This window comes from Macaca nemestrina, chromosome 13 (genome assembly GCF_043159975.1).
Source record: "Macaca nemestrina isolate mMacNem1 chromosome 13, mMacNem.hap1, whole genome shotgun sequence".
In the NCBI taxonomy this organism is placed as follows: domain Eukaryota; kingdom Metazoa; phylum Chordata; class Mammalia; order Primates; family Cercopithecidae; genus Macaca; species Macaca nemestrina.
Genome location: NC_092137.1, coordinates 31189862 through 31201108, shown reverse-complemented (window position 1 = coordinate 31201108; position 11247 = coordinate 31189862). Strand labels below are relative to the sequence as shown.

The window sequence follows — 11247 nt, the reverse complement described above, 5'->3', positions numbered from 1 at the left end:
ATCACACCAGCACCTTGCATTCAGCTTTCACCACTACTCATTTGCTTGTCAGAGGAGGTATTTTCTCTCCATTTTACAGATGAGGAATCGAAGGCTGGGGGAAGGTAAATGACTCACCCAAGACTCACACAGTGAGTGTGACAGCTAGGTCAGTACTCTCTGGTCAATGACCTGGCCATGATTCCAGCCTACTTGAGCCTACATGGGAACTGGAGTCAGAATTTGCTTTGCTTCTAGATCCAAGCGGTTTTAATCTGCAAGTGGGAGGGGGATGCACTTCCCAAAGGACCTTGGGAAAAGGGGCTTTTGAAAGATCACCCTGTGCACCCAGTATCCCCCTGCCCAGGGTCACTTTCCAAGAATCCCAAGTGGTTGCTCCAACTTTGGACCTCTTTTTTTGCAAGCACAAAGCCCTGATGCTTACAGGGAGAGAAAACCTTCATGGGAGATAATTGCGCCTTAATTTTTTAAAGGATATCTTTAAAGTTAAATTTAGACCAGCTCAGCTTTCCTTCCATTAAGCAGTAAAAGTTACCAGGCACCTGCAAGCAGGCATAGAAACACCCTGCAGGGTTGGCTGAACGCGGCCTTGGCCCTCAGTGGCCAGGCAGATGAACCGCGAGGTTGGGGCAGCAGCACTGACGGCACCCTGGGATCCCAGCGCTGGCTGTGGTAGGACAAGTACCTTGAGGGTGGGACCTCGGCTTGAGCGCCACGTGCAGCCCCCGCGATGAGCGGGAAAGTCCTCCCAGGCACAGCGCCGCCTGGCGCGAGCCGGCTCTTGGGTCCCAGCTGGCAGCTGGGGGTGGCGGGCATCCCAAGTGCACCGCTCCCCCCACGCCTTGCCCCAACCCACGATGGTCTGGGAGCTGCACCCAGGGCTCGGCGCGGGCGGTCCCGCAACAGCACCGAGCGCTTCGGTCGCCGGGCGGCGGTAGCGCCCCCTCTCAGAGCCCCGCTCACTCCCACCTGGGCTCGCTCCGAGTCGGCCTGTCTGTCGGGCCCGCCCTCCCAGCTCACTCCCTCCGCCCTCGTGCTCCTCCCGGGGTGCTTGGCACAGCCTCGGATTCCTCCTTCTCGCTGCTCGAGTCAGTTTCCCTATCGGCGGCAGCGGCAGCAGCCGCGGTGGCGGCGTGGGGAACATCTCGGCAGCCACCGCGCTTCTCGCGCTGGAGCGGGTGTCCAGCTTGGCTGCCCTCGGTCCGTCCCTGCCACGTTTCGGGTCTCCCCGCGCCCCCCACCCAGGCTAGCTTCTCTTCAAAGTGGGAAGGGCGCCTTGCAGGATCCCGCCGCCCCTCCACCCGGATCCTAGGTCTGGCGCTCCCTAGAGCGAGGCGCTCGCCAGGACTCCTGCCCCGCCAACCCTGACCGCCGGGGGGTGCCCCAGGGACGTAGCGCCGCGGAGAGGAAGCGGCAAAGGGGACCATGCGGCGCCTGACTCGTCGCCTGGTTCTGCCAGTCTTCGGGGTGCTCTGGATCACGGTGCTGCTGTTCTTCTGGGTAACCAAGAGGAAGTTGGAGGTGCCGACGGGACCTGAAGTGCAGACCCCCAAGGTAGGCGGCTTGGCGGCTCTCTGGCGCGGAGCCCGCGTGCAGGGTTTCCGGGCTCCCGGGAAACCAGGGCGAGGGTCTGGGTGCTGAGAGCAGGTAACAGCCGCCGGATGTGACTACCATGTGATGTCTCTGGATTTTAAAACGCTCGGGGGCATCTCCGGACCCGCGGTGTGCGTAAGTGGCAGTGGGGTGTGGGTGGTGGGCGCGCGCTCGCCTGCGGAGCGGAGCTCCCAACTTGAGCTGCGCGCGAGGATCCCGGGGCGGAGAGGGCGCTGCCGACTGGCGGCCCAGGGGCTGGCGGTCTCTGGGCGCTGCCAGAGAGTCGCCGGCGGTTGGGTCAGGCGGCACGGCCGGCCGGTGCTAGCGCCCGGGCGAAGTGTGGCGGCTGCGCTGACCTCCTTCCCGCAGCTGCCAGGCCCGACCTGAGGAGGCCGGAGGCCGGGTGCGCCGCGCGCGCCTGTGCGTTGCGGGCGAGCGCCTTGCAGCCTCCCGGGCGGCTGCCACCCCTGTTCTCTAACTGTTTCGACCGTCTCAGCGGCAGTGGAAGTTGAATGTGCCCAGAGCACCACGAAAGAGACTGTAAAAACAGACGCCTTAGTATTGGCGGGGAGTTGAGGAAATGGCAATCCAAATGGGTTTTCCAACTCCTGCCCAGTCAGTTCCTGTGAGGGAGCCAGAAGGTTCCCCCTATAGGTTCACTCTTACCTTCGGATTCAGAGCCCTGTAGGGGCAGAAGAAAAACTTCCCCACGGCTCTCTGAAGATTCACTGGAAATCAGTTGACAAAAGGCAGATCAATAGGCGGAAAGGCATAGTAATTTATTTGATCATAGTTTTTCGTGACATGGGAGCCTTCAGTTTTCTCTTCACAGATTTGGCCTGGGGACACCGAAGGGGGATTTCCTGGCCAGCCAGGATATCTTTATAAACTGGGTCCAGTACAGTTGTCTAGGGTTCTGGGCAAAAGCCTTGGAGGAGCTTACGGTCGGAAATGGGAGACTGAAAAACAGGAAGATGTGGGCGGGAGGTGGAGTCTCACTAGTTAAGTATAGTACAGAGCACCTACTGTGTGCCAGGTGCATAGTAGGTGCCTTCCTCGTAAGTAGTTGTAGGAGTTGGGTGGTAATATGCTTGTTTCATAGATCAGGAAAACAGGTTCAGGGTCTTTAAGTCACTTACCTTAAGTCGTTCTACTGGTTTAAAAGCTGACCTCCACGCTCAGGGTTTCCAGTATATCAAGTTGCCTCTCGGTTTCCCCTTTTTAACAAAGTCTTTTAGCACTTATGTTCTGGAATCTTGCCAATGCTCAGTCGATTTCAACAAGCATTTATTTAGCACCTATTGTGTGCTCAGGCAGTGTGTTAGGTGCTATGGGTAGAGAGAGAGAGAATTTATTCTCCAGAGGGAGAGGAGTTCATTGCACCAGGATGAGAGGTGTGCACAGGGCTAAGATGGTTCAGTGCACTGGGTGTCATGGGAGCCTGAGGGCTCCTTGGAGGAGGACATAGCAGAGCTGAGTTGAGAAGGATAAACAGGTTTGTCAGTAGATAGAAAGGGCATTCCAGGTAGAGGTTAACTGCACGAAACAGGCTCAGAGGAATGACACAGCACGTTGTATGAGTGTGGCATAATTTGAGCACCAAGTGTGTGGAGGTTGGAGGGATAAAGTCTAGGGAGGTGTGTAGGGGCTGGGTGGGGTAGGATCTTGTGGGTGTGAGGACCCCTGGAGAGGGTCAGGCAGTGAGGTGGCGAGGCCAGATCGATGACTTCAAATTGCCTTTATAGCACCAGATCACTTTTCTCACTCAGTCCCTGACCATAGATCTGGAGAGCTTTTCTTCTTTTTCCCTAGGTGGTTCTGCTCCCTGTGATGTAGTTAATGATGCCTGCAGAGACATGAACTTTCTCTGTTTTGCTTCGACCCTCATTACCTTAAGCTCGCTTATTCTTAGTTTACACCAGGGATCTGGGATGAGAGATCTGTTTCCTTCTTTGTGCACTCTTTGTCCCTCCTCCTCTCCTGCCTCTTCTTATCCTGGCGTGTGCTCAGCACACATTTATCACAGGCAGCTGTATGCCAGGCTCTGTGCTGGGTTTGGGGGCTGCTATGCTGAGCACGCTGTGTCCCTGTCCTTTGATGTGGAGATAGGGGGCCACTTAAGTTCCTGGACGAGGCAGAATTACAAACAAATGAGTGGTACTTTGAGGTGGAGAGTGGTTTAGTAGCAGGATTCAGGACATCATACTGTGCAGTCACAAAAGAGGAGGTTCTCTAGTTTTGAACCAGTTGCCCTTTTTCTTAACATCTTATTCCTTCTTTTCCTCATTTTCTGTATCCTTCTATAACCATGAATTTTTATAGACTTAGAAAATCTTGACACCTTTTACTATCAGGTGCCTTCTTTTATTGTTGTTGTTAGTGTTTTTCTCTTTCCTGTTTTCCCCCTGTATGTGTGGCTTTGTGTGTCTACATATATGTATTGTGCATATTTGTGGATGTATTTTGTGTCTGGTGGATGAACGTCACTCTGTATCTTATAGTGTGTATGTACCTGAGAAGACAGGAAGAAAGACAGAGACTCCTTAGGTAACGCCAGAACAGTTTTATTTCCTGTGACTGATGTAGACAGGAAATATGTATGACATGTCCAAAGGAGCACAGTGGTACCAAAACCCGACTGCATGTCAGAATCACCTGGAGAGCTCCATTAACATACATATTTTTGGGCTTACTACAGAGATTATGACTCTCTGAGTTTGGGAGAAGGTTCTAGAATTACCATTTTTAGCAGGGCTGCATGTGATTCTGAAGCAGCCTATTGATGGTTGGCATTTGGAAGCTAGATGAAGAATACCAAGTCTGTTGACTGTGGTTGGTTGGCTCCATGTAAATATAGTCAAATGATTTTCTTCTTGAGTGTGCTCATGAACCTAACCCATGTGAGCCTATGTGCGCATATTAAATAACAGCCCTGAGCATTTCTCTTTACAAAGTCACAGACTCCATTTACATATATTAATTCATTTAATACAACAACTACACAAGGGAGACAAGAGAGTACTTTTATGCAGATGACATTAAGGAGGTGAAAAATTTGGCCCAAGCTAACCAGGCTGTCCAAGTGGCAGCATCAGGACAAAAATGGAATGGGATCCCTCCTGAAACTGCCCACTGCTTGCTTTTTCCATGCCGGTAAACCCAGAGACTGCCTGAATTGACAGCAGGAACTCCCCCACCCACTTCCCAGAGCTCCCATGGCTCATCCCTAGATCCTCACCCTTAGAGAGCTCCAACAGGGTTGTGTAAGGGAGGTTCTAAGGCAGGAGTTACTGCAGAGGGACATCACCCCTGCCCTTGGAAGGCACCATGTGGGGCACAGGAAGCTCCCCTCACTGGAGGGAGCACACCCTGATGAGGAGAGTCCCTGTGATGGGGGGGTTGCAGAGGCGTAGGTTTAGGAGGCATTTGCCAGTGCGGAGATTGTTTCTTCAACAGTGGGAATTCGGATGGGACTTCTATCCATCATAGGGGAAAAAAATGGTTTCTGAGCGAGTTCCGTGCTCTAGGTTTTCCTAGCGTGTAATCATGGGGACAGGTCTTTGCCTTGGACATGCTGAAGCCTTGGAGAGGTTTTCTTCCTGCTCAGGCCTCTAGGCATCTTCCCAGCGTGGGTGAGGGAGTCAGCTTTTCTTCCAAAGCAGAGGAGTGGGCTCCCTTCCCTTGAATATACTCAGAGAAATCTGGAAAGGTGTAGAGATGGGAGAGAGCTGTATTAAGGGCTCCTGGCCTGGGGACCACCCGACCCTTAGATTCTGTGGAGCAGATTGCCTTCAGAGAAGCAAGTTCTGGTTCTGGGCCATCAGGCCATTGTTCTCTTTTCCTCATGGTCTTAGGAAATGTCTCCATTCACCTAATGACAGGATCTCCAAAGTGGGCAGGATGAAATGAAATCTCTGGTTGCTGGGCCCCAGTGCAGGGGAAGTGAAGAAGACATGCTACACTCCTGGTTTAAGGAAATTTATTAGATTTTTTTCTTAGTTTCAAGAAGGGCTCGTTCTTTCTATTAATAGCTCAAGTAAAGAGTTCTTTAAATTTGACTTTTTAATGTTAATTTCATTCTTTTACTGCCTCCCCCCCCCAATTATCCAGCAAAGCTCTAATTTCTAACTGAAAAATCATGTAACAAATTCAGTGTTTTAATTCAGACTGTATTTGAATGGTAAATAGTATGCCACTTAAAAGTAGCTGAAAAATGTTTTAATTTCTTCGCCCTCTATCATTCATTTGCCATTTGGAGAATCATACAATAACTGACTAAAATTTTAAAAATATCAGCAAATTTGTCTCTTATTTCCAAGAAACTAAATATAGGTGCTTAGGGCTTAGTAAAAGCAAAAGAATTGTAGGCCTGAGGGTAATTTTCGAGGAAGGTATTGGAAATGTAAAGGCTTTGAATAAAATGCCTCTGGCCCATGTAAGTGTATTGGTGCTGTACTAGAAATATAACAAACACCATTAAAAAACAGCTTGTCTTTCTGTAACATTTGCATCCCACCAATGCCTTAAGTATATGACACTGTTATTCCTCATTTAGTAGATAATTTCTCCCATTAAAAAAAGTCATGAATTTTAGAGAGAGACCTTATTAATCTACTGATGCTCGGTATGTGCATATTGGACTCTGTCCAGGGAATTTTGTAACCATCCAATGGGTTCTTGTTGCCCACTTCCTAGACAGAGCCAATGTATCAAGACAGGGGAATTGCAATAAAGAGTTTAATTCACGCAGAGCGGCTGAATGGAAGACTGGAGTTTTATTATTACTCAAATCAGTCTCCCTGAAAATTCAGACTTGTTTTTTTTTTTTTTAAGGATAATTTGGGGCCACAGAGTGGGAAGTATTGATTGGTAGGGTTGGAGATGAAATCATAGGGAGTCGAAGCCATCCTCTTCTTCTGAGTCAGTTCCTGGGTGGGGGCCACAAGACCAGATGGGCCAGGGTGGCGCTAGCTTGATCCATCCAGTGTAGGATCTGAAAAATATCTCAAGCACCAATCTTAGGTTTCGCAATAGTGATGTTATCCCTAGGAGCAACTGGGGAGGTTTAGAATTTTGTGGCCTCCAGCTGCATGACTCCTAAACCATCATTTCTAATCTTGTGGCTAATTTATTAGTCCTGCAAAGGCAGTCTGGCCCCCAGGCAGGATGGGGGTTTATTTTGGCAAAGGGCTGTTTTCATTTTTGTTTCAGTGTTCTTCCCAAAGTTAGTGCAGCCTACAACCAGGATTGAACAAAGACAGCTTGGAAGTTAGAAGCAAGATGGAGTCGGTTAGGTCAGCTCTCTTTCGCTGTCCTAATTTTCTCATTGTTATAATTTTTGCAAAGGCAGTTTTGGTGTGACTCTGGCATGACCAGAAGTAGCCCGTGATTAGATGCGTGCTCATCCTTTCAGTTGTTGTGCAGGTGCCTGTACAAGGCGCTGTGCTTTCTTCCATTCTAAGGCAGTTCGCTGGAGCAGGTGTCTGGGTGGTGTTACACAGCTGGCTCCTGCAGAGGCTCTTGTGAGTGACTGAGAAACATGGAGATAGCAGGTTGGAATCCCAGGTTGTCAAGAAATTGTATGTGGTCACTTTCTAGATGTCAAGAAGCTTTTTCTAAAACAAAAACAAAAACACTGAGCCTCTATCCCATGGGTCTAGTATGAAATTCACCCTGGGTCATTTTTGGCCTTATTCTGGGTTGTCCCAAGGCCCAGGGGCTTGTGCAGAGTCCAGGCCTCTGGTTGTCAGCACTGAGTCAGTGGTGGCTGTGCCATGTCCCAGCTCCCTTTCACTGTCCTAGCCCACTCTCTCCCCCAGGTCCCTGCAGGAGGCCCTATCCCAGGGACCCACAGATGTCTGTTCTAGGGTAATCTCTTTTAGTCAGACTGGGGAGCTCTATGTCTCCCTAACCTTTGTTTCCCAAAGTGACCTGATGTTTTTGGAAAGAAATACCAGGAATTCCCGTCTCAAACTTCCCCAGAGGTACAGAATGATATCTACTCAAATCAGAGAAGACAGAGGGGTGAAGCAGGAAGGGAAGATCCATTAACGGCCCTGTCACAAGCCTCCCCAATCTGTCCAGAGACTAACCTTTTTCAGGGCTGCCCATCTGGATGTATCATTTAAAAGCGCTAATTTCCACTCATCAGAGGTCATTTGTAAACTAAACAGGGACAGAATAAGGCTGCCGTGGGCTGATGCCTGAAGCCCAGTATTCCTGCACAGCCCGGTTTTCATGCCCTCTGATTTTGCCTCCTGCGCCTATATCCTTCACCATGCCTCCCCATCCCAACTTTCTAAAGTGGCCTTGAGACCCAGGAACCAATTTTTGAAGACCTTCATTGCTTGAGCCCTTGTTTCATTTCTAATGTTTGCAGTATTGTCACTCTTCTATAGCATCCCAAAGTCCCCAGTGCATTTTTTGGAAAATAATCTGAATTGGAAAGCAGGGCCAGATCCCCAGCTCCTCTCCTGGGGGAGTCTGTGAACCCTGCCATGGCTTTTGAACATTCTACCCCAGAGACCCAGAATCGTAGACTCACCATCTGTTTGGGGAAGGGAGTCTGGACGTGCCCGTGCCCTCTACCACTGGCTGCAGACCCCTGCCACTTGCCTGAGTTTATCCTGGGCTGGGTGTGAGCCTTTTTCCTCGCAGGGTCCTCAGAGACTCATGCTGCATGCAAGCGGCAGGAGATAGAGAGAGTCCCACCTTCTCTTGGTAGCTCCCATCTTGTCAAGATCAAGTGTGTTTTACTCTCTGAGTTTTCTGATAGACATGGCAGCTGGTGTGGCCAGTGGCAGCGCCAGGGATGACTGAGATTCCTCTCTTCCTGGCTCAGTCTCCTTGACTGTGAAATGGGAGCAGCCCACTCTAGAACTGTCTGACCCCCACTTCCTTGCCAGCAGTCTGAGTCTTTTCAGGTTAGTTGTGAATAACTCTGAAGTGAGACCTTACGGCTATAAATAATTATACCGCGGATACTCTGTGCCTATTACTTATCTTTTAATTATTTTACCAGAAATGCTAGATTAACCAAAAAATAAATCAGTCTCAGTCCTCAGATGTTGAGCTGATTAAGAAAGAACCCCTTTGGGATACTGAAGAACATGAACACACACATATACACCCACAGGCACACACACACAGAGGTACCCTGGGGAATTCTACAGGAGCTCCTGCAATGTGCTGGCTCTGGTATTTTGGTATTTCAGAATAAATGGCCTGATGTGACCTTCTGGGGTGACAGTCTTTGCATTTGGCAGTGGCTGCTGTCATCCCAGGGCCTAATGAGCACTAGAGGCTGACAGAGGGACAGAAAAGGGGACATCTCTGTGGTGTGGGAAGTGTGTGCCACCCAGCGCATCCTCTTTCCTCCTGCTGTTCTGTCCATGCTCCATCCTCCCTTTCACATTCTTCCTCTGTCCCCTGAAAAGCCAGCCTGGCTCTACAGCCCCAGGGTCCTGGGACAGGGGCTCCAGTGGTGGCCGGCCCTCTGCCCTCTGCCCTCTGTTCTGTAGGAGCCCAACACTTCCCTGCAGGCCCCAAGGTCAGGAGCAGCCTCCTCTGAGAGCGCTGCTCTGGACACAAAGCTAGTTCTTTCCTGAAGGAAGGAGGTTGCCACTCTGGCCCTTCTATCAGCAGGAGCCCTTATCGCTGGGAATACAGAGCCATGTGATCCCCTGCATCCCGGACAATGCTGGTTTCAAGTACAGAGCCTCTTCTGCATACCATTTCCTGGAGACAAGATGAGGCTCTTAAAAAATAATTAAATTCGCCTCATGTCACTTGTCTTCTTAACTGTAAGCACTACAGAGATCTTTCAAGGAAATGCAGGAGAGCAGGGCACACTCACCATGTCCCTGCCCTGGGATTTGAATGCCCAGATGAAGAGAACAATCACCCTGGCTGCCTTCTTCCTAATGATCCTGCGATTGCAACCCGATCTGCATGCATGCTAGGCCAGGAGAGAGCCTGAAACATCTATAGAACTAGTAGGACCACTCTCTTGACAAGCTCTCTCCAAAGAGGTTAGCTGTCTCTTTTCTCTGTTTGCACTATGGTTTGGAAATAAGGATTTTCTTCCTTAGTTGTCTGGGCTGAAGATTTATGTAGCTTCTCTTATTCCTCAGAGAACAGTAATCATTCATGTCCCTCCCACCCCCCACCTCCCAGCCATAGAGACTGGTCCAATCAATATTTATGTGCCCATCTCTCGCAGCTGCAACATGCAGGCATAATAGATGCCAGATTCCTTGATGGCCATTGAAAAATTAACCGGTGCCTGTATTTCAGGCTCATTGTTTCCCAGGATCTCAGGGAGATCAGGCCACGTGGTCTGTGGATTAATTAAGGCACCCAGATAATTGGCTATTAATAGATGGCCAATTGATGGCTGCCAGCTGGGTGCTGAATTGACTAATGTCCTTATGGTGGGCAGGTGGTCTTTATCAGAAGAGGAACTAGCTGAAAGACTCGACTAATTAAAGGGTGAATCAGGAAAAGAAGATAAGAGGTAGGTTCTTTCCCCACCACTTGGTGTGATGTTTTACAGCTTACAAAGCATTTATATTCACAAATGCCTCATTTGATCCTTACTGTGACCTTGTGAGGTGAGTGTTACTATTATTCTCGTTTTCTGAAGTGTGATGAATCTGAGGGTATAGCAGGGTGGGGACTTGGGCAAGCTAGCCTAGCCAGGAAGTGGGCTTCAACTTGCTCTTTTGACTGTCATGCATATGCTATTTCTGCTAGAGCCACGCTCAACTTCAGGTGAGATTCCTTTGCCAGGGAAAATGAAACATATACGTGCATGTTATATGTTTGTTTTCATGTGGACAAAAAACTAGTGCACTTGCTGAGAAAAGATGCCCTCCCTCTGTGAAAATACCAGCATTGCTTTTTTTTTTTTTTCTTGTTTTCAGTTTTATTTTTTAACTTACAGAAGGGAACTGGAAAAGGGATTAAGGGAGATAGAGAGCTTGTTTCTGGAAGGCCAACAGAGGGTCTGGAGGACTTTGGGTTTTCTTCTAGGAAAGGCCAAGTTTAACCCATGCTTGGGCCAGTCAGGGCCAGTCCACAGGATCACTGCTTTCTGGAGTGGGAAGAACTGGGACTGTAACAGCAGACTCGGTGGTGCGAGAAGTGGAGACAGGCTCTCCACCCTTCCCCCTCCCCACAAGTCCCACTATCAGGTACTGACTCTGGCCTTACCCAGGAGCCCACGCTGCCCTGCTACCACCTCCCTCCTGGGCCCGCAGGGTTTGCTGGCAGGACAGGAGGCTGTGCTGTTCATTCCTAGGCTGCTCCAAGTTAGAAATCAGCAGGGTTGTGGAGTTAAGACGCAAACTGTTTGAGTCCCTTTCTTGTTTTTTTTTTTTGTTTTTTTTTGTTTTTGTTTTTTTTGAGACAGAGTCTCGCTCTGCCGCCCAGGCTGGAGTGCAGTGGCCCGATCTCAGCTCACTGCAAGCTCCGCCTCCCGGGTTCACGCCATTCTCCTGCCTCAGGGCTCAAGCCTGTAATCCCAGCACTTTGGGAGGCCGAGACGGGCGGATCACAAGGTCAGGAGATCGAGACCATCCTGGCTAACCCGGTGAAACCCCGTCTCTACTAAAAAATACAAAAAACTAGCCGGGCGAGGTGGCGGGCGCCTGT

At 49.9% G+C, this 11247-nt stretch overlaps 1 protein-coding gene across 3 annotated transcripts in view; it reads left to right on the top strand.

Moving 5' to 3' along the window:
- Positions 1 to 1018: 1018 nt before the first annotated feature.
- LOC105479700 (polypeptide N-acetylgalactosaminyltransferase 14) overlaps positions 1019 to 11247 on the top strand; it is a 226577-nt gene continuing 216348 nt past the window's right edge. Inside the window, exon 1 of one of the 3 annotated variants that reach the window (XM_024792244.2) lies at positions 1019 to 1554. In XM_024792244.2, the coding sequence (XP_024648012.1) occupies positions 1426 to 1554 (129 nt within the window). In that variant the 5' untranslated portion in view covers positions 1019 to 1425. Of the gene's footprint in view, positions 1555 to 1650; positions 1729 to 11247 lie in introns of those variants that run through there. The other 2 variants (XM_011737834.2, XM_071076462.1) reach the window with 2 other exon arrangements.